Source organism: Hyperolius riggenbachi, chromosome 1 (genome assembly GCF_040937935.1).
Source record: "Hyperolius riggenbachi isolate aHypRig1 chromosome 1, aHypRig1.pri, whole genome shotgun sequence".
Taxonomy (NCBI): Eukaryota; Metazoa; Chordata; class Amphibia; order Anura; family Hyperoliidae; genus Hyperolius; species Hyperolius riggenbachi.
In genome coordinates, this window is record NC_090646.1 from 621,643,530 (window position 1) to 621,666,864 (window position 23,335).

Genomic DNA, 23,335 nt, shown 5'->3' on the forward strand with positions numbered 1-23,335 from the left:
CATGCCTAACACTAACCTCCCCTATACCTACAGCTAACACTATCCTCTCCCCTTACCTAACACTAACACCCACCCTCCACCGCATATGCTTAACACTAACCTCCCCATGCCTAACACTAACCTCCCCTATACCTACAGCTAACACTATCCTCCCCCCTTACCTAACACTAACACCCCACCCTCCACCACATATGCCTAACCCTATCCTCCCTCATGCCTGACACTAACCTTGTAACGATGCCTTGTAATGTTTTTTCGCCTTCCTCTGGATCAACAGGTATATGTGAGGGAGTAGGCTGGTGTTGTACTTTGTTCTCTGGTTGAACTTGATGGACGCATGTCTTTTTTCAACCAAAATAACTATGTAACTATGTAACTTCCCCTATACCTACAGCTAACACTATCCTCCCCCCTTACCTAACACTAACACCCCACCCTCCACCACATATGCCTAACACTATTCTCCCTCATGCCTGACACTAACCTGCAGTTTCTAAGCTATACCTATTACCCGCCATGGCGCGCTTAGCACACCACACTCACTCCTCTACTTTTTTTTGGGGAGAGGGGGAAGGTTATTTAATCTCCACTGCCCAGCGCTGGGTGTCAAATGCCCTGGGGACACCACTGGTTGGATAGCAGCAGGACTAGCTGTATTTAGAAAAATGCAATGCAAAACTTGTTCAAAGCAACTACAGAGGCCGGTTTAGACAGTCCCACGCAGCACCGAGCATTGCCTCTTCTCTATGACCCGTTGCATGTCATTACGCATTATGCCAGGTCACTGAGAGGAGGCAGGCAGTAGGATGAAGATGAGGATCACGGACAGAGCAGCATGAGTTACAGTGCTAACCGTAGAATCTAACAGTTCTAGAATTCGTGCAGATCAAAAATGGTTTAATAGATTTCTGGTGACATCTATTGAAATTGAGTTTGCTGTGTGGTGTAGAAGAGTAACCAAGCAGCTCGGGGTGACCCAAACCACTAGGAATGTATAGGGGCACAAAAGAGACCTAAAAGCCCTCCTACTAATCAGCAATGCTTGGTGAAATTTGCCTTCTTAAAACAGAAGGAAACTTGCAATAATTCAGCCATAAGTGAACATTTGTGGTTACCCACAATGCACCACTGAATATGCAAATTATCTCTTTTCGTCCCTGTAAGCCTGGCTAGCATCCAGAACTGCTGGTGTATAGCAAGCCTATAGCTTTAAATATTACACAGCCACATCAATCCCACGTGTAGACAGCCTGTTTAGGACTTTTGGTCCTCATCGGTATGTGGTGTAGGAACTGGTCGCTACACTACCCTATCGAATTTCATTCAGATAGGGATTGATTTGTTTGGCATATCGCAAAAATCACCATGTGTAGGGCTAGCTGTAGTGATCGTGTTTATTGCATCACCCAAGAGTGTGCAGAGAGTTAATCCAGAAAGTTGGATTGATCTTCCATACCATTATTTTTGTCATATTTTCAAGCTTTAAAATTCATCCATAAAATAGAATAAAGAAAAGCCTTGATGAGCAAAGCAATAAAGAACAAACTGAAGTAGCAGCTTGCCAAGGCCGTAAATACAAAGGCCAAGGCAATTAAAGCAAATAATGTAATCTTTAGATTTACAGGCTTTCTACAGCACAGAATTGTATTGTGCAGTGTTGTAAGAGGGTAAGAGCAATGCTCTGTATGCCTCCTGCACATTCTTTTAAAATGCTTATAATTTAAAGTGTACCCGAGGCGGCGCGGGAGGCGGGGGGAACTGGGGGGGGCACTTGGACTGGGAGGTGGGAAAGCTGTTAAGCTTACCTACTCCATCTACTTCCTCTGCTTCGGTTCGTGATCTGGTTCTTTTTAATGAATAGATTCGAATGAATCGATTCATTAAAAACAGCCGAACTTCCCATCACTACGCGTCACTGCCTGCAATGCAGCCCTCCCAAGTATAGAGGGCGGCATTGCAGGCAGTGACACTTAGTGATGGGAAGTTCGGCTCTTTTTAATGAATGGATTTATTCGAATCAATTCATTAAAAAGAACCGGATCATGAACCGAAGCGGGGTAAGTAGAATGTCACGGTTCAGTACCTGATGTCTGGCGGCTGGCACATACGGATGCCCGTGTGCATCCAGGTGGTGGTCGGGTCGCTGTTAGATCCAGCGGCTGCCTCCGTGCGTGCTATGGGTGGCATTGTTGACCTCTATTATTATTAAACCTCTATTATACTTACGTAGGAAGAGGTCATAGGTGCTTCTCTAGGACCAATCAGAGACGCACCTGGCTGTGACCTCTTCCTTTAGGGGGCGGGGCTAGAGACAGGAGAAGTAAATCCGGACATCGGGTGAGTATTTCAAGTTTTATTTGAAGTGTGATCGCTTGGCCACCCAACCGCTGCATAATCGCTTTGATAAGCAGTTTATGCAGTGCTTATATACTTTGCATTGAGCACAAACACGCTCAAAATGCTGCATGTCCTACGATTGCGATTACCTCTAATCGCTATCACACTAGTGGGTCCCCCCATCCACTTTAATTGGCAAATCGTTTTTTGGAAATCGCCGGCAATTGTCAACATTTCCTGAACAGCAGTTGCAAAGTCTAACTGGCAAAATAGTGAGTAGGGAGGCTGGCTGGTATCTTACTATTTTATCAGTTAAACTGCTGTTCAGGAAATGCTGTTTAAAACAAAGAAAACCCCCAGAATACTCCATGAGGAAATGGACTGGCCCAAAACCTTTCGGTTCTGTCAGATTTTAAATGCCTAGTTTTTTAGTGATAGTGGTCCTTTAAAGGGAAATAAATATGGCAGCCTCCATAGCCCTCTTCAGGTGTACTTTAAAGTGAGAAATAATACAGTAGAAATTAAATCAAATATGGCGTAGACAATTTTTTTCTGCAGCACTTACGTCACAGAGAACATTGAGCGTTTCATGCATGCGATGTTCTGCATCCAGATTCTGTGTGTGCAATTTTTTGTACAACATGTTGTGTGCATCTTTGCAGCTGAGTACTATTGCGCAGACGCAATACACTCCCGGTGACCAGCGCTGCGGCGAGGGACACAAATGACTTCCAGGGGCTGAAAGAAGTCCCAGGTAAGTAAAGCTACATTAATTATTTAGCCTTGGAAATCCTTTGCGCAAGATGTCAGTTTTTTTTCTGCATGCGAAATCTGCATTAAAGTGTGACCTAGCTCATTGATTAACATGAGTTCTCAGTTGAAGTCAGTTTTTCTGTGCAGAAAACGCGTACGAAAGCCGGTAAGTGTGACCCCTGCCTCAGACATCTTAAGATGTAACTAAATAGTTTCCTTCTAAAACTGTTAAAATAGGAGGAGCTAGGAAGGTCTCTCAGGCAGTGCAGTGTGTGAGGTGAATTGCTGTTGCTGTGGTAACCAATACATCTGCTGTACCGCATCAATGCCCAGCACTGGAAGGGTGAAGTACAGAACAGCTTCACAGCAGGGCAGCAGGGGGAGGAGCACTTCACAAATCATGTCTAGTCTACTCTGCACAATCTGTAGAAGTGCTATTAAGTACGTCTTAATCTGTGACAGTTTTAGAAATTCACACTAAACTGTCACTATTAACCACTTCAGGATTCGGCGTACGCTTAACTACGCCCCTGAATCCTGAAGTGGATTGCATGGAGCGGCCGTTCCATGTCAGTTCACGGAGCGTGTCTCCGTGAACACCCTGCGAGCCGCCGATCTTCCCCGGTGTTTACATATATACGGCGCTGCTGCGCAGCAGCGCCGTAGAGGAGATTGGCGATCCGCCGGCACCTGATAGGCCGCTCACAGAGGGAGAGAGAGGGAGGGAAGGGGAAGGAGGCCCGGAAGCGCTGCGGGGGGGGGGGCTTTGAAGAGCCCCCCCCGCAAGTGCAAGCAGCCGGCGGCGATCAGACCCCCCCAGCAGGACATCCCCCTAGTGGGGAAAAAAGGGGGGAAGTCTGATCGCCCTGGCTGCTAGCTGATCGGTGCTGCGGGCTGGAGAGCCCACGCAGCACAGATCAGCAAAACCACCCCCTGGCACAGAAGTGGTTAAGAAGGATTTAAGAATCTTATTATTATCATGCAAAACAGTTCCTCGTGCTGGTTAGAACTGTTTAAGAAGAAAAAAACTGTCGGTAATGCTTTGATAAATCTGTCCCTCTAACTTGGAAAGTATATGTAGATAACAAGTATTATTTATAAAAGGTAATAAATATGACAACTCCAGTATTCCTTTCAATGCAAGTTATACAATAATACAATACAATAACATCTGTAAAGCGCTTTTCTCCCATAGAACTCAAAGTGCATCAAAGGTTACCTTTATCCTTCATTTCTTTCTTGTAGGATAGCTACTGTTCAGTTTATTATAATACTGTCTAGATATTTATACATTATGTTTTCCCTCCAGAAGAGAAACCGGAAATCAAATGCAAACCATGGGAAAAAGTCCAGGAATCGGAGTGCATTTGTAGAATGCCAGCTGAGTGCGGGTACTGTATTCTTATGTATAATGTGTGTTTCATACAGGCAGAGCCGGGACAAGGTCCTCCATCACCCAAGGCTGAGACACCAAAGTGCGCCCCTCTATCCCTCCCACCCCAGCCGTCACACACTGATTGCTATTAGACTAAGAGGTGCCCCAGGGCCCCCAACACCTTAATCTCTAGTTATCTGGCTTGCAGTCACTGCCAAGTATCCCCTTCCTTATTTCTCTCTGCTTCAAACACAATAGGGGAGTGATAGCTGAGTGAGTTCTGCGCCCCTCCTACAGTGCGCCCTGAGGCTGGAGCCGCTCTTGCCTCTGCCTTGGCCCGGCCCTGCATACGGGTGTGATGTCATCATTGGTGCGACTGTTCACGGGTAGTGATGATCTTAATGACTAATTAACCAAATTAACCAATCGTAATTGCTAATTACGCAACATTTCACGTAAATTATCGCAATTACGGCTATACGATTTGGACATTCAACTGAGTTCATGTAATCCATTCGTAATTTCATGTAATTTTGTGCCAACTTGAGTGGATAATAGCAAAGCCCCATACAGGCTACGGAGGTTAGGGAGAAAGGTAGGAACAAAGCAGAAAACATTTTTTTTCAAATAGCCCTAAAGGTTTTTGAGAAAATCTATTTTTACCAATGCAAAGATAAAATGATTTTGAAACTCAGAAAAATGACAGTTTAAAAACCATTTTTCCTTTGCATCTTTAAAACCGATTTTCTCAAAAACTTCAAGGATCCCACTATTCCCCTTAACATACATAGTGTTGGGCGAACATCTAGATGTTCGGGTTCGGGCCGAACAGGCCGAACATGGCCGCGATGTTCGGGTGTTCGACCCGAACTCCGAACATAATGGAAGTCAATGGGGACCCGAACTTTTGTGCTTTGTAAAGCCTCCTTACATGCTACATACCCCAAATTTACAGGGTATGTGCACCTTGGGAGTGGGTACAAGAGGAAAATTTTTTTTAGCAAAAAGAGGTTATAGTTTTTGAGAAAATCGATTTTAAAGTTTCAAAGGGAAAACTGTCTTTTAAATGCGGGAAATGTCTGTTTTCTTTGCACAGGTAACATGTTTTTTGTCGGCAAGCAGTCATAAATGTAATACATACAAGAGGTTCCAGGAAAAGGGACCGGTAACGCTAACCCAGCAGCAGCACACGTGATGGAACAGGAGGAGGGTGGCGCAGGAGGAGAAGGCCACGCTTTGTGAGACACAACAACCCAGGCCTTGCATGAGGACAAGAAGCGTGCGGATAGCATGCTTTGTACCGCCATGCAGTCATAAATGTAATAAAGATAAGTGGTTCAATAAACAGGGACCACGCGGCAACGCTAACCCAGCAGCAGCAGACGTGATGGAACAGGAGGAGGCGCAGGAGGAGAAGGCCACGCTTTGTGAGACACAACAACCCAGGCCTTGCATGAGGGCAAGAAGCGTGCGGATAGCATGCTTTGTACCGCCATGCAGTCATAAATGTAATAAAGATAAGTGGTTCAATAAACAGGGACCACGCGGCAACGCTAACCCAGCAGCAGCAGACGTGATGGAACAGGAGGAGGCGCAGGAGGAGAAGGCCACGCTTTGTGAGACACAACAACCCAGGCCTTGCATGAGGGCAAGAAGCGTGCGGATAGCATGCTTTGTACCGCCATGCAGTCATAAATGTAATAAAGATAAGTGGTTCAATAAACAGGGACCACGCGGCAACGCTAACCCAGCAGCAGCAGACGTGATGGAACAGGAGGAGGCGCAGGAGGAGAAGGCCACGCTTTGTGAGACACAACAACCCAGGCCTTGCATGAGGGCAAGAAGCGTGCGGATAGCATGCTTTGTACCGCCATGCAGTCATAAATGTAATAAAGATAAGTGGTTCAATAAACAGGGACCACGCGGCAACGCTAACCCAGCAGCAGCAGACGTGATGGAACAGGAGGAGGCGCAGGAGGAGAAGGCCACGCTTTGTGAGACACAACAACCCAGGCCTTGCATGAGGACAAGAAGCATGCGGATAGCATGCTTTGTACCGCCATGCAGTCATAAATGTAATAAAGATAAGAGGTTCCATAAACAGGGACCGGCAACGCTAACCCAGCAGCAGCAGCAGCACACGTGATGGAACAGGAGCAGGCGCAGGAGGAGAAGGCCACGCTTTGTGAGACACAACAACCCAGGCCTTGCATGAGGTACCGCCATGCAGTCATAAATGTAATAAAGATAAGTGGTTCAATAAACAGGGACCACGCGGCAACGCTAACCCAGCAGCAGCAGACGTGATGGAACAGGAGCAGGCGCAGGAGGAGAAGGCCACGCTTTGTGAGACACAACAACCCAGGCCTTGCATGAGGGCAAGAAGCGTGCGGATAGCATGCTTTGTACCGCCATGCAGTCATAAATGTAATAAAGATAAGTGGTTCAATAAACAGGGACCACGCGGCAACGCTAACCCAGCAGCAGCAGACGTGATGGAACAGGAGCAGGCGCAGGAGGAGAAGGCCACGGTTTTTGAGACACAACAACCTAGGCCTTGCATGAGGACAAAAAGCGTGCGGATATAGCAGCAATGCTTTTTGCCGCCATGCAGTCATAAATGTAATACAGATGAGAGGTTCAATAAACAGGGACCGGAAATGCTACACCATCCCAGATGTTCATTGGTCATGTTACTTGGTTGGGGTCCTGGAGTGTTGCGTAGTCATTTCCAATCCAGGATTGATTCATTTTAATTTGAGTCAGACGGTCTGCATTTTCTGTGGAGAGGCGGATACGCCGATCTGTGACGATGCCTCCGGCAGCACTGAAACAGCGTTCCGACATAACGCTGGCTGCCGGGCAAGCCAGCACCTCTATTGCGTACATTGCCAGTTCGTGCCAGGTGTCTAGCTTCGATACCCAATAGTTGAAGGGTGCAGATGGATTGTTCGACACAGCTACGTCATCTGACATGTAGTCCTTGACCATCTTCTCCAGGCGATCGGTGTTGGAGGTGGATCTGCACGCTTGCTGTTCAGTGGGCTGCTGCTGCATGGGTGTCAGAAAATTTTCCCACTCCAAGGACACTGCCGATACCGTTCCCTTTTGGGTACTAGCTGCGGCTTGCGTTGTTTGCTGCCCTCCTGGTCGTCCTGGGTTTGCGGAAGTCAGTCTGTCGGCGTACAACTGGCTAGAGGAGGGGGAGGATGTCAATCTCCTCTCTAAAGTCTCCACAAGGGCCTGCTGGTATTCTTCCATTTTGACCTGTCTGACTCTTTCTTCAAGCAGTTTTGGAACATTGTGTTTGTACCGTGGATCCAGAAGGGTATAAACCCAGTAATTGGTGTTGTCCAGAATGCGCACAATGCGTGGGTCACGTTCAATGCAGTCTAGCATGAATTGAGCCATGTGTGCCAGAGTCCTACCAGAATCCTCATCATCCTCTTGTGAGCGTTGTGATAGTTGTTGTGATGCATCATAGTCGTCACCTTCCTCCTGGTCTGCTTCTGCTGACCATTCGCGTTGAATTGTGGAAGTCCAACGTGCACCGCTCTGGCCCTCGTCAGTGGTGGCATGAAATTCCTGCTCCAACTCCAGCTGTTCCTCCTCCTCTTCTTCGTCATAGCTGCTGGGGCCAGCGTTCCCTGAGGCGGATGGCCTGATGTTGGTACCATCACGCTGATCGTTTTCTCCTTCAGATTCCCCCAGTTGCATCATGACAGCTGTTTCCTTGATTTTTAACATCGACCTCTTCAGTAAACACAGCAGTGGTATGGTAATGCTGACTGAAGAGTTGTCACTGCTCACAAGCAACGTGGATTGCTCAAAATTTTGGAGGACTTGGCAGAGGTCCAACATGTTGGCCCAATCGGATCCACAGAAGCTTGGCAGCTGTCCGGATGCGCCTCGGTACTGCGCCGTCATGTACTGGACCACTGCACTCTTCTGCTCACAAAAGCGTGCTAGCATGTGCAGCGTAGAATTCCAGCGCGTAGGGACATCACACAGCAAGCGATGGTGGGGGAGATTGAAGCGCTCCTGCATCTTGGCGAGTGCCCCCGAAGCAGTACTGGAATTTCTACAATGTTTGGCCACTCGACGCACCTTCAACAGAAGATCGGCCACGCCTGGGTATGTCCTCAGGAACCGCTGAACTACTAGGTTCATCACGTGCGCCAGGCAAGGGATGTGTGTCAGCTTAGCCAACCTTAAAGCGCGAATGAGATTACTCCCATTATCACACACAACCATGCCCGGTTTCAAGTCCAGCGGTGCCAGCCACAAATCCGTCTGTTCCTTTATTCCCCTCCAAATTTCCTCCCCTGTGTGCTGCTTATCCCCAAGGCCGATCAGCTTCAGCAACGCTTGCTGACGCATGCCAACAGCTGTGCTGCACTGCTTCCACGATCCTACTGCTGCTGGGTTAGCGTTTCCGGATGAGGTACAGCTTTGAGATGCGTTGGAGGAGAAGGAGTCAGAGAGGTAGGTGCTGCTGTTGTTATCCAGTGGGAGGGACGGCGGTGCAGCTGTTTGCGGCGTGGGCAACACCCGCGCCGTAGCAGGTGAGGAATCGCTGCCAGGCTCCACAAGGTTCACCCAGTGCGCGGTAAGGGAGATGTATCGACCCTGGCCGAACGCACTCGTCCAAGTGTCAGTGGTGAGGTGAACCTTGCAGGCAACGGCATTCTTCAAGCTTCGGGTTATTTTGCTGACCACGTGCTCATGCAACTCAGGCACTGCAGAGCGCGCAAAGTGGTAGCGGCTGGGAACCACGTAACGTGGGATGGCCACTGACATCATGCCCTTGAAGCTGTTTGTCTCCACCACTCGATATGGCAGCATTTCGCAGGCCAGAAGCTTGGCTATGCTGGCTGTTACTGCCACGGCCCGGGGGTCATTTGCTGGCAATTTCCTCTTGCGCTCAAACATCTCCGACACAGACAACTGAACCGTAGCGCTGCACACGGAAGGGCTGTTGGTTGTTGTGTTTGATGAACACTGGGAGACCTCAAGAGCACTACTCCGGAAAGTGACAGTGTCAGCGTCGTCTGATGTTTGTGAATGTTGTGAACCACGCAATGGCTGGGCTACTGCTGCTGCTGAGGCGGGTCTGGTGGTGAGTCTGGTGAACCCAAGGGAGGCAGTGTTGCTGGTACCCTGTCCTGCCGCGTTTGCCCACAGAGTGGGATGTTTGGATAGCATGTGGCGGCTCATGCTGGTGGTGGAGAGGTTGTTAATACTTTTCCCCCTGCTCAGGCGAGTCTTGCACACCTTGCAAATCGCCATGGTAACATCCTCAGTGCAGTCTTCAAAGAAAGCCCAGACTTTGGAGCACCTGCCTCCTTGCTGGCGATTTCTGTTTCCTCCTCTTTTGCCTCTCACTCTAACTTCCACGCTTGTGGTGCCTGAAATTGCGCGCCGCCTACCTTGTAGCACAAGGCGAACTCGTGCAGCAGTGGGTTCTTCAACAGACTCATCTGTGCTGCTGCTACGACGGCGATGTTCTCGTTCACAAATAAAATCTGGGTCTCTGTCCACATTGTCCATACCCTCCTCTTCCATCTCCTCAAACTCGTCATATGTCATTGTGGGGGGCCGCCGCCGTGGAGTAGAGCTCCCCAGAACAACCTCTGCGCAGCTCACTCCAACGTCGTCTTCCAGATCTTGTCGGCCGACCTCCTGCAATTGCAACCCCTCCTGCCCAACTTGCTCTGGGATTTGGGTTTCCGAGTCCTCCTCGGACTCGCCTTGTATTTCAGTGCGCGGTGCATTTCCCACAGTTAATGGTTGTGAATCCGGGCACAACATTTCTGGCTGTTCCTCCATTGACCTTTCATAGGTGGAAGTTTGTTGGGCTGGGAATAGCTCCTGCGAATACCCCATTGTGTCCTGAGGTAATTCATAGGACTGGTTATCTGGCAGTTGTGTGCGTGGTGTCGCTGCCGGTTGTGTCAGCTTTGTGCCCACTGGCTCCTTGTAACTGGCTGAGGACTCGGACCTCGTGCGTGATGTGCTGGTGCTGCTTAACCCACTGCTGGACGCTTGAGAGGTCATCCAAGTAATTATCTGGTCCTGTTCTTTTGGATTTGTGAGGGTTGTTGTCCTGGACAACATGGGCGGTATTGAGTGGGTTTTCTTGGGTGCTCCCCTGTGGCCTGTACGTGAACCGTCAGGGGAAACACCTCTTCCCTTGCCCCTTCCTCTTTCACCGGATTTCTTCCTCATTTCACTTATCCTTACAGTACACGCTGACTGGCAGCAGTACAGTGGCAGTACAGAAATGCTATACAGTACCACTATTCCCAGCAGCGACACAGAGCACAATGCTATACAGTGGCGGGTGAGCGGTGTACTACTGTTCCCAGGCCCAGCAGACACAGAGTGGAAGTAAACACAATGCTATATAGTCTGGCTGAGCGGTGTACACAGAGTGGCAGTACACACAATGCTATATAGTCTGGCTAAGCCGTGTACACAGAGTGTCAGAAAACACAATGCTATATATAGCGTGGCTGAGCGAGGTGCACAGTGGCAGTACACACAATGCTATATTAGTCAGGCTAAGCCGTGTACACAGAGTGTCAGAAAACACAATGCTATATATAGCGTGGCTGAGCGAGGTGCACAGTGGCAGTACACACAATGCTTTATAGTCAGGCTGAGCCGTGTACACAGAGTGTCAGTAAACAATGGTATATAGTCTGGCTGAGCGGTGTACACAGAGTGTCAGTAAACAACGGTATATAGTCTGGCTCAGCGGTGTACACAGAGTGGCAGTAAACACAATGCTATATATAGCGTGGCTGAGCGAGGTGCACAGTGGCAGTACACACAATGCTATATTAGTCAGGCTAAGCCGTGTACACAGAGTGTCAGAAAACACAATGCTATATATAGCGTGGCTGAGCGAGGTGCACAGTGGCAGTACACACAATGCTATATACAGCGTGGCTGAGCGAGGTGCACAGTGGCAGTACACACAATGCTATATATAGCGTGGCTGAGCGAGGTGCACAGTGGCAGTACACACAATGCTATATTAGTCAGGCTAAGCCGTGTACACAGAGTGTCAGAAAACACAATGCTATATATATAGCGTGGCTGAGCGAGGTGCACAGTGGCAGTACACACAATGCTATATATATAGCGTGGCTGAGCGAGGTGCACAGTGGCAGTACACACAATGCTATATATAGCGTGGCTGAGCGAGGTGCACAGTGGCAGTACACACAATGCTATATATAGCGTGGCTGAGCGAGGTGCACAGTGGCAGTACACACAATGCTATATAGCCAGGCTAAGCCGTGTACACAGAGTGTCAGAAAACACAATGCTATATATAGCGTGGCTGAGCGAGGTGCACAGTGGCAGTACACACAATGCTATATTAGTCAGGCTAAGCCGTGTACACAGAGTGTCAGAAAACACAATGCTATATATAGCGTGGCTGAGCGAGGTGCACAGTGGCAGTACACACAATGCTATATTAGTCAGGCTAAGCCGTGTACACAGAGTGTCAGAAAACACAATGCTATATATATAGCGTGGCTGAGCGAGGTGCACAGTGGCAGTACACACAATGCTATATATATAGCGTGGCTGAGCGAGGTGCACAGTGGCAGTACACACAATGCTATATATAGCGTGGCTGAGCGAGGTGCACAGTGGCAGTACACACAATGCTATATATAGCGTGGCTGAGCGAGGTGCACAGTGGCAGTACACACAATGCTATATTAGTCAGGCTAAGCCGTGTACACAGAGTGTCAGAAAACACAATGCTATATATATAGCGTGGCTGAGCGAGGTGCACAGTGGCAGTACACACAATGCTATATATAGCGTGGCTGAGCGAGGTGCACAGTGGCAGTACACACAATGCTATATATAGCGTGGCTGAGCGAGGTGCACAGTGGCAGTACACACAATGCTATATTAGTCAGGCTAAGCCGTGTACACAGAGTGTCAGAAAACACAATGCTATATATATAGTGTGGCTGAGCGAGGTGCACAGTGGCAGTACACACAATGCTATATATAGCGTGGCTGAGCGAGGTGCACAGTGGCAGTACACACAATGCTATATATAGCGTGGCTGAGCGAGGTGCACAGTGGCAGTACACACAATGCTATATATAGCGTGGCTGAGCGAGGTGCACAGTGGCAGTACACACAATGCTATATTAGTCAGGCTAAGCCGTGTACACAGAGTGTCAGAAAACACAATGCTATATATATAGCGTGGCTGAGCGAGGTGCACAGTGGCAGTACACACAATGCTATATATAGCGTGGCTGAGCGAGGTGCACAGTGGCAGTACACACAATGCTATATATAGCGTGGCTGAGCGAGGTGCACAGTGGCAGTACACACAATGCTATATATAGCGTGGCTGAGCGAGGTGCACAGTGGCAGTACACACAATGCTATATTAGTCAGGCTAAGCCGTGTACACAGAGTGTCAGAAAACACAATGCTATATATATAGCGTGGCTGAGCGAGGTACACAGTGGCAGTAAACAATGCTATATATAGTGTGGCTGAGCGAGCGGTGTACTACTGTTCCCAGCAGCGACACACAATGACTGGGGGGGACCCTGGCTAGCGTGGCTGGAGAGCGAACTACCCTGCCTGCCTACCCAAAGCTAAACCCACAGACAAATGGCGGAGATATGACGTGGTTCGGGTATTTATTTACCCGAACCACGTGACCGTTCGGCCAATCAGAGCGCGTTCGGGCCCGAACCACGTGACCCGTTCGGCCAATCACAGCGCTAGCCGAACGTTCGGGGAACGTTCGGCCATGCGCTCTTAGTTCGGCCATGTGGCCGAACGGTTTGGCCGAGCACCGTCAGGTGTTCGGCCGAACTCGAACATCACCCGAACAGGGTGATGTTCTGCAGAACCCGAACAGTGGCGAACACTGCAATTTTGGCGACGATAGCATGTATGGGAGCGTTGTTATTAATTGCTAAAGACGGCACAAAATTACACAAAAATTATGAGAAATTGCGAAATGACGGTTCCTGATTGCAATTAGAAACAAAATAAATTAGAATTTAACTGCTTCCGTAGCACGTTAGTTGAAATCTACGTCCTGCAGGTGGCTGTGTGGCTCTGACAGGACGTAGATTTCATCTAGCCTGCCACGTACTCCCGCGCTGCACCCGCCGCAGTTCACTCACCCTGCCGTCTCGTCTATATGACGGCAGAGCTCTGTGAGCCAGTCAGGAACCGCTTTCATTGGCTTCTGTGATCACTGTGAGCCAATCCCATTGGCTCCCATTGATGGACAGGGTCCGGAGCCAATGACAGCGGCTCCTGACCGGCGCTCAGAGCTCTGGCGTCATAGCGACGGCAGAGAGAGGGGCTTGTGGCGCTGGGAGAATGACATGACCGGTGAGAGCGTCGGGTGTGCGCGGCGATTCGTCAGTAAGCGCCGTTTTGTGGTACCAGCACAGTCTCTGGACCTAAAGGGGCCAGATGCTGCTGGTGCGCAAGGGGTTAAATTATGATGCAAAATTACATTGATTTATGCAAAATTTGTGCTCATCACTAATCAGGGGTGACTCTCAGTTCTCACTCAGGGCAGCCTGCAGCCTCCATGCACCGCTATTCCCCTGTCCTCCATGGCAGTCGGCCAAGCAGTACCCCTACCTGCAGTGCCACGGCCACGGGGTCATGGTGAGGGCATGGCTATAATTATACCCTTGCTCCAGGAACCGGGGAGAAATCAGTCAGCACCAACCAATGTAAAAATAACCAAAAGCGTGCAAAGCTTCCGGGTTCGGCGACAGCCGCCGACAGGCTGGGAACGCGAGTGATTCTTCGCGTTCCCAGCCACAATATATCGCCCCCTATGCTGCTATTGCGGCAAGAAGGCAATAGCAGCATAGGGGACGATATATTGTGGCTGGGAACGCAAAGAATCACTCGCGTTCCCAGCCTGTCGGCGGCTGTCGCCGAACCCGGAAGTAGCCGCCGGCGGGGACAGAAGGATCGGAGCGAGGCTGCGAGGGCACCGGACAGCTGCAGGGGGCTGAGGGAATCCCCAGGTGAGTAAAAATCATTTTTTTATTGTCACTTAAGTATCCCTTTAAATCGACACTGAAGCGAACAAAAACTCATGATATAAGGAATTGGCTGTGTAGTATGGATAATTAATAGAACGTCAGTAGCAAAAAAAATAGTGTCATATCTTTATTTTCAGGTACATAGCTTTTTTTTTTTCATAACATTGCATCATTCTCTAATAATTGCAGTTTCCACAATACACTGAGCATTTTAAAGAGAAACTGTTAGCTCTAAAATACCCCCTCAAAAAAACACATATGTAAGTAGATACAGTAAATACATGCTCTACTTACATAACAGATGTATCGTAGTGTCCAAGTTTTGATTTATTTTACTTTCAAATTTATATATTAACCTTCTTGGCGGTAACCCCGGAGGGTGCCGCTCAGGCCCTGCTGGGCCGATTTGTTTAATTTTTTTTTTTGCTGGACGCAGCTAGCACTTTGCTAGCTGCGCCAGCACCCTGATCGCCGCCGCGCGCCCGATCGCCGCTATACGGTGCGGCGCGCGGCCCCCCCCCAGACCCCATGCGCTGCCTGGCCAATCAGTGCCAGGCAGCGCCGAGGGGTGGCCCGGGACTCCCAATGACGACCCGACGTCAGTGACGTCGGTGACGTCATTCCGCCCCGTCGCCATGGCGACGGGAGAAGCCCTCCAGGAAATCCCGTTCTTTGAACGGGATTTCCTGATCGGAGATCGCCGAAGGCGATCGAAGAGGGCGGGGGGATGCCGCTGAGCAGCGGCTGTCATGTAGCGAGCCCCGGGCTCGCTACATGATATAGAAAAAAAAAAATTAAAAAAAAACTGCCGCGCTGCCTCCTGGCGTATTTTTTTATACCGCCAGGAGGGTTAAAAGGCTCCTGTTGCTGGCAGGGGCCATCTTGTGTCCGGCTAGATCTTCTCCCCCCCCCATCCCCCTCCTCCCCACACTGACTCTGAGCACAGCAGGGAGGAATAAATGCAGCAGCCACAGACTCACCTAATAATGGATCCAAGCGCTGTTGTTCCCATCTATTCACTGCACTAGTGCAGAGAGTGTAGAAGGATACTGCAGCACCTGGAACCATTATTCCAGGAGTCTGTGTGTGTGCGCCACCCTTATCCTTCCCCAAAGCTCAGTACGGGGAAAAAGGGAAAAAGGAGAATGCGGCGTGCGGGGGGGGGGGGGGGGGGGGATTTGAGTGCGATCACGTGCATGCCACTGAAGGAGGGGGGCAGAGGACAGTGACAGGAGATGGCCTCTAGCGCGTACGTACAAAAAGGGCGCCCGGACAAAAAGGGCGCAAACTCTAATTGATAATTAATCATTAATAGCGTTTATAAAAATTGTGTGCTATATTTCGTTTACAAATAATGTTTAACAAAATTATAAATCATTAAATAATGTTTATGAAATCGGAAATTGTGAAAACGTTATTCTTCCCTGTTTCAAAAGTTAAACTTATAATTATGTTTATTAAAAAAACAGTAATATATGTTTAATTGTTATAATTGTATATTATTGTGAATAACCTTCATTTATGATTTGTTCTTATAATAAAATCTAAAAATATTCTTTATAACGATGATATAAATATAACTACGTTCGTAATAAGTGTTGTAAAACATTAATAATTATTACTAAAATTTTACTAAAACTATACCTAAGCCTACTCTTACACAGAACTCTCCGTGTACATATCCCTAACCCCTAGACCCCCCTGGTGGTGCCTAAACCTAAGACCCCCCTGGTGGTGCCTAAACCTAAGACCCCCCTGGTGGTGCCTAAACCTAAGACCCCCCTGGTGGTGCCTAAACCTAAGACCCCCCTGATGGTGCCTAAACCTAAGACCCCCCTTTATTATGTGGATAATAATGTTTTACTAATTGTGGATGCAAAAAATATATTGCAATTTACGTTACGTACTGATCGCTTTATTTTGTGAATAATAATGTTTTACAAACAGTAAGGAATAAAACTTTAAATAATGTTTTAATTAGTTAAATAAGATAAATATGTTTAGTATTCTTATAAACGTTATTCGGCACGGGTGCATTTTATAAACGTAAATCACCACAAGCACACTTATAAATCATTAAAAATCTCCGGGCGCCGTTTGTAAACGTTATTTATGTCCGGCGCCCTTTTTTCCTGCTCGGCGCCTATTAAACGTTATTTATTATGAGAGTGAATGGCGGCGCCCTTTTTGTCCACTAGCTGCCTGCGCCCTTTTTTTCCGCTTCCGCCTCTAGCCCCCCCTCCGTGCGCTCTAACAGCAGCGGCGACCAGGCAGACAAGGGATGACCAGGCGGCCAATCGCAGTGCAGAGAGATGAGTGACAGAGGCATCAGCCAATCAGGCTGATTCAGCATGCCTGTCACTTCTCTCTGCGGCCGTGCGTACACTTTTAGAGCCTGGGGCATGAGGAGAGAAATCTACAACAGTAAGAATGATTTTAAACTTTTACATTGCCTGGTTAGCATCCTTTCTACTGCTCTATTAGCCTGCAGTAGAGAACTTATTGTGTATTTTCTGCCTAACAGTTACTCTTTAAATGATTTCACAGAGCACGCTAATGGACCTTTGAACTTTTCTCTACAGAAAAAACATAAACAAAGAAAAAACAATGAGGCCTGGAACCCACTACAAAACTCTATCGCCAATCGCAAGCGTTTTGTATGAGCAGTTTGTAAGCGATTTCATGAGCGTTTTAGGGAGCGATTTTAGAAAGTGTAAACAATTTGCCAGTGGTTGTGTAGCGATTAGCGATTCTGATTGGTCCTTTCATTTATTTTTAATTTTGTTACAGTGTACATTAATTTTAAAACGCTAGCAAAATCACTCCGTGCAGGTTTTGATGAGCGATTACGCCAGTGATTATATACTTTACATTGAAGAGCTAACGCTAACAAAATGCTGCATCTCCTGCGCTTGCGATTTTGGGAATCGCAAATGCTCCAGTGGAAGTTGGCACATCCGTTAACATTAGCTGAGCGTTTTTGGAAATCGCTAGCGTTTTCAAGCGCTTCCTAAATGCTCTGAAAAGCGCTCTTGTGGGTTCCAGCCCTCAGAGACGGTTGAGAGAAGTGCTTCAGACAGGGCTGTGCGCAACTTTGTAAAATCACAGAGCTCACAGAAGCCCCTTTGCATAGATAACAACTGAAGTTTCTTAACTCTTCCTGTACTGGAAACAATAGGAGACAAATCATTATATCTTAAGTTTATTTTCACTTCAGATTCCCTTTGATGAGAAAAGACTGCGCCACTTATTTTGTAATCAATGGCATTGCTTTATTACAAAATTGCTACATAATAGAGAAAAAGAAATCTAAAAAGCATGAGATTCCCCATGACTATTGGGCAGCAGGAGGCTTGAGGGTCCTCCAAACATACATCAAAAAATAAACATATAGGCCTAGTGCACACCAAAAACCACTAGCAGAGCCGCAAAATGCTAGCAGATTTTGAAACGCTTTTTCTTCTTTTTCTGTAGCGTTTCAGCTAGCGTTTTGCGGTTTTGTCTAGCGGTTTTGGTGTAGTAGATTTCATGTATTGTTACAGTAAAGCTGTTACGGAACAGCTACTGTAACAAAAAACGCCTGGCAAACCACTCTGAAGTGCCGTTTTTCAGAGCGGTTTGCGTTTTTCCTATACTTAACATTGAGGCAGAAACGCCTCCGCAATCCAAAATCTGCAGCAGCCCGGGAGTATGCATTTCTGCAAAACGCCTCCCGCTCTGGTGTGCACCAGCCCATTGAAATACATTACCCTAGCGGATCCGCACCCGCAAGCAGATCGCAAACAGCAGCAGAAACGCTCCGGTGTGCACTAGGCCATATTGCCCTATTGTGTGTGAAAGGACTGTTGGTCCTATTTAATACACTGAGACCATGTTCTGATAATAATCTCATAATTATTAAATAATCTAGTTGGCCAATGCATATCGCTACAAAAGTAGGAAAAAAACAAAGTCAACCAGCTCCTTGGGAGCTCCTACACAAGTGGTCGGTCAGCCCACGCTTTACCTGGAGCATGCGGACCTCTTTCTCCCACTCACGATACAGCACAAGTCCTGACATTGACCTGGGTCTGGTGAATACCATCCCGATCAGGGCCGGAACAAGGTTCTCAGAGGGGGTCCGTTAAAAATGGCGCCAGTTATCGTAGTTAAAAAACGGCGTCCCATAGAGAACCACTATTGCTAGTTATTTTTCGTTTTTGACAGCTAAAAAACTGCGCCGGCTTTAAAAACGATATTTATCGTTTATATTTATATTTGTATTGCTCCCAAACGATATTTTCCGTTTTAACCCTTGCTTTGCTGCCGTTTGGAAAATATCTGCCCGCCGGCTTTAATGTTGAATAGAAAAGCCCCCTTAAAAGCTAAAAACACCAAATTTGCAGGGAATGTTAAGAAGAAAATTGTGAACAAGAGGGATTTTTTTTTTCAAAAAAGACCTTATAGTTTTTGAGAAAATCGATTTTGAATATTCTTCTTCTGACCATGGGAAAATTAAACGCCCGCCGACTTTAGCGGTTAATAGCAAAGCCCCTTTAAATGCCAGAAACACCAAATGTGTAGGGAATGTTAAGAAGAATAGTGGGAACACGAAGAAAAAAAATGTTCAGAAAGACCTTATAGTTTTTGAGAAAATCGATTTTAAATCTTCAAAGAGGAAAATGTATCTATTTAAATCGCGTACTGACATTTCCGTGGAAACAATTCCCGCCGACTTTAGCAGTTAATAGCAAAATCCCCTTAAATCCTAGCAACACCAAATTTTCAGGATATGTTTAAAAGATACTGGGAAACAATATTTAAAAAAAATTGAATTTTTTTTTTTAAATTTAAATTTTGGGGTTATGTTCAGAGTGTGGGAAATTTTTTGAAAAAAATGACGTGGGGTCCCCCCTCCCGAGCCTCTGTAACCCCTTGTCTCCCATGCAGGCTGGGATAGCCAGAATGCGGAGCCCCGGCCGACTGGGGCTTCGCAACCTGAGCTATACCAGCCCGCATGGTCCATGGTATGGGGGGGCTCTGGGGGGGAGGGGCGGCCAAGCCTCCCCCTCCCCCCCGGAGCCCTTGTCCAATCCATGGACAAGGGGCTCTTCCCCACCTCCGGTGCCCCAGGAGGAGGTGGGGGCGACGACTCCCTGGGGGGGGGGGGTGTCATGGTGGCATCTGGGAGTCCCCTTTAAGAAGGGGACCCCCAGATGCCCACCCCCCTCCCAGGAGAAATGAGTATAGGAGTACAAAGTACCCCTTCCCCATTTCAACAAAGGGTTAAATGAAATAAAAACACAACCACGAGAAAAGTATTTTAATAATATTAATTAACCACAAATACTTACCTGTACCTTTAAAAAAATGTTCCCACGCCAATATATCCTCGAAAATGATCCAACGAATAACAATATCCTCTTATCTTGCGATCTTCAATTACCTTGATTGAAGATCTCCCACGCCAATTAGAATACTATACCTTACAATGCGTCCTGCGTAGGGACGCATAGCACGGCTCCCGCTGTCCTCCCCGCCTCCTCACCTGTCACCCTCACCTAGCCTGGCACCTGGTGCACCCATGGGTGCCACCCTAGGTGAGGGTGACAGGTGCACGCAGACGGGGAGAGACAGCGGAGCTGGCAGCTATACGTCCGCACAGGACGCATCCTAAGGTATAGTAACCGGCTCGCATTAGCGCTGACTCCCGCTGCCCTCCCTGCCTTTCTCACACCTGTCACCCTCACCCATGCTGGCACCCAATGCACCCATGGGTGCCAGCATGGGTGAGGGTGAAAGGTGGGGGGAGGCAGGGAGGGCAGCGGGAGTCAGCTCTAATGCGTCTATATAGACGCACTCTCAGCTATACTTATAGCTGAGAGAAAAAAAGCATCTTTAAACTTTGGCTCCAAGGCTCCCCATTGGTTCCTTATCAACCAATGGGGATCCTCCTGATCCCCATTGGTCTGTTAAGGAACCAATGGGGACCATTGGAGCTAAAATTTAAAGATGCTTTTTGCTCTAAGCTATACTTAGTATAGCTGAGAGCAGTTCGTCGGAGGCGGCGTGTGTGGCGTCGGGGCGGCAGAGATCTTCAATCAACATGTATCAGAAGGTCGCAAGATAGAGGATACTGTCGTGGGACCTAATTGCCGTGGGATTTTTTTCTTAAAGGTACAGGTAAGTATTTCTGAAGATCGTAAGACAGAGGATACTGTCGTCGTGGGACATAACAGATTATAGCGCGGGACCTTTTCCGAGGATAATGGCGTGGGATTTTTTTTCTTAAAGGTACAGGTAAGTATTTCTAAAGATCGCAAGATGGAGGATACTGTCATGGGACCTAATTGGCTTGGGATTTTTTTCTTAAAGGTACAGGTAAGTATTTCTGGTTAATTTAGAACATTAAAGGACTTTTCTCGTTGTTGCATTTTTATTTCAATTAACCCTTTATGGAAATGGGTAAGGGGTGCACCCCTTTACTCATTTCTCCTGGGAGGGGGGCAGGCATCTGGGTTCCCCTTCTTAAAGGGGACTCCCAGATGCCACCATGAACCCCCCCCCAGGGAGTCGTCGCCCCCACCTCCTCCTGGGGCACCGGAGGTGGGGAAGAGCCCCTTGTCCATGGATTGGACAAGGGCTCCGGGGGGGAGGGGAAGGCTTGGCTACCCCTCCCCCCCCCCCCCCCCCCGAAGCCCCCCATACCATGGACCATGCGGGCTGGTATCGCTCAGGGTGCGAAGCCCCAGTCGGCTGGGGCTCCGCATTCTGGCTATCCCAGCCTGCATGGGGACAAGGGGTTACAGAGGTTCGGGAGGGGGGACCCCACGTCATTTTTTTAAAAAAAAATTCCTACACTCTGAACATAACCCAAAAATTTAAATTAAAAAAAAAAATAAATGAAATTTTTCAATTTTTTAAAAAAAATATTGTTTCCCAGTATCTCTTTAACATATCCTGCAAATTTGGTGTTGCTAGGATTTAAGGGGACTTTGCTATTAACTGCTAAAGTCGGCGGGAATTGTTTCCGCCGCAAAATGTCAGTACGCGATTTAAATAGATACATTTTCCTCTTTGAAGATTTAAAATCGATTTTCTCAAAAACTATAAGGTCTATTTGAACGTTTTTTTTTCTTCGTGTTCCCACTATTCTTCTTAACATTTCCTACAGATTTGGTGTTTCTGGCATTTAAAGGGGCTTTGCTATTAACCGCTAAAGTCGGCGGGCGTTTAATTTTCCCACGGTCAGAAGAAGAATATTCAAAATCGATTTTCTCAAAAACTTTAAGGTCTTTTTGAAAAAAAAATGTTTCCTCTTGTTCACAATTTTCTTCTTAACATTCCCTGCAAATTTGGTGTTTTTAGCTTTTAAGGGGGCTTTGCTATTAAACATTAAAGCTGGCGGGCAGATATTTTCCAAACGGCAGCAAAGCAGGGGTTAAAACGATAAATATCGTTCAGGCAGGACAAAAAAAAGTTTTAAAACGATAAATTTCATTTTTAAAGGTCTGCACTATTTTAACCTTTAAAACGATAACTATCGTTTTAAACATATATCGGGCAGAAGGGGGCGCCATTATTTTGCTGGAGCCATTTTTCACTAGACGCTTCTCAGAGTCCAGGACCAGAGGTAGTGATTCCAAAGTGCGCCCCCGCCTCCCCTCAGTAAAGATAGTTACGTTCCCCCCAGTATAGATAGACAGATTAAAGATTCACACACATAGCTAACCGGCTTACTCCCCAGCTTAGGTAAACAAATGATTGCCCCCTAGTATAGATAGCCCGATGTCCCCCCTTAGTATAGGTAGGCTGATGATCCTCTCAGTATAGGTAGCCAAACTCCACCTCAGTATAGGTAGCCAGATCCCCCTCCCAGTGTAGGTAACCTGATGCCCCCCTCCCCCCCCCCAGTATAGGTAGCCAGACTCCACCTAGGTATAGGTATTCAGATGCCCCTCTCAGTGTAGGTAGCTTGATGCCCCCCCCCCAACCCCAGTATAGGTAGCCAGATCCCCCTCCCAGTATAGGTGGCCTGATTCCCTCCACCAGTATAGGTTGCCGGATTCCCCCTTAGTGTAAGTAGCCAACCTCCCCCCCCCCCTGTGTAGGTAGACAGATACACCCCCCCCCCCCAGCATAGGCAACCAGAGTACTCCTCAGTATAGGTAGCCTGATGTCCCCCCTCCCTTAGTATAGGTAGCCTGATATCCCTCCTCCCTCAGTATAGGTGGTCTGATTTCCTGTAGTATAAGTAATCTTAACCCCCCCCCCCAGGCAGTCTGCTGTCTCCTTCACTTAATGGTATGACTTTACTAGAGTTCATAACTCAATATTATATGGATGATGCCTGAAGTAGCTGATTTCTCTTCTCTGTTTGCATGTCAGCTCCTCACTGGATGTCTGTGCCGTGGATGCGCGCAACGGCAAGAACGTGGCACTCACAGTGTGTAAAATGCATGCACTGGAATGTTTAGGGAGAAAATACTCGCTGACCAGCAAAGAAAACTGCAATTTCCCCCAAAAAGAGAGAACCTGCGACTCGTGCCATCTGTGGGAAACCTGTTCAGGTGAGATACCTGCTAACTAGTCTGTACACAATCAACTTTTTTTTAACTGTTTGTATACCCATGTGCCCCCAGAGCCCACCAACCTATTTAAAGCACCTGGCAGGTACCCTGTTAAAGTGACCCCGAGGTAAAAATAAACTGATCAGATAACCAATTATATTTATCATAAATGACTTATTTTAAGTATCCCAGGGTTTTCTCTTATATTTAAAAATTCACTAAGTAGGTTGAATGTTTTACTGTCT

General features: G+C 47.6%; 2 protein-coding genes across 2 annotated transcripts in view; one reads left to right on the forward strand and one right to left on the reverse strand.

The window, feature by feature from the left end:
• The window catches only part of RPL37 (ribosomal protein L37), a 263,271-nt gene that overhangs the window by 173,058 nt on the left and 66,878 nt on the right, over positions 1-23,335 (reverse strand). The gene's annotated exons all lie outside the window — the stretch shown is intronic.
• Positions 1-23,335, forward strand: part of C7 (complement C7) — a 122,948-nt gene that overhangs the window by 95,115 nt on the left and 4,498 nt on the right. Inside the window, exons 16-17 of the mRNA XM_068250956.1 lie at positions 4,400-4,481; positions 22,909-23,090. Of these exons, the coding sequence (XP_068107057.1) occupies positions 4,400-4,481; positions 22,909-23,090 (264 nt within the window). The remainder of the gene's footprint in view (positions 1-4,399; positions 4,482-22,908; positions 23,091-23,335) is intronic.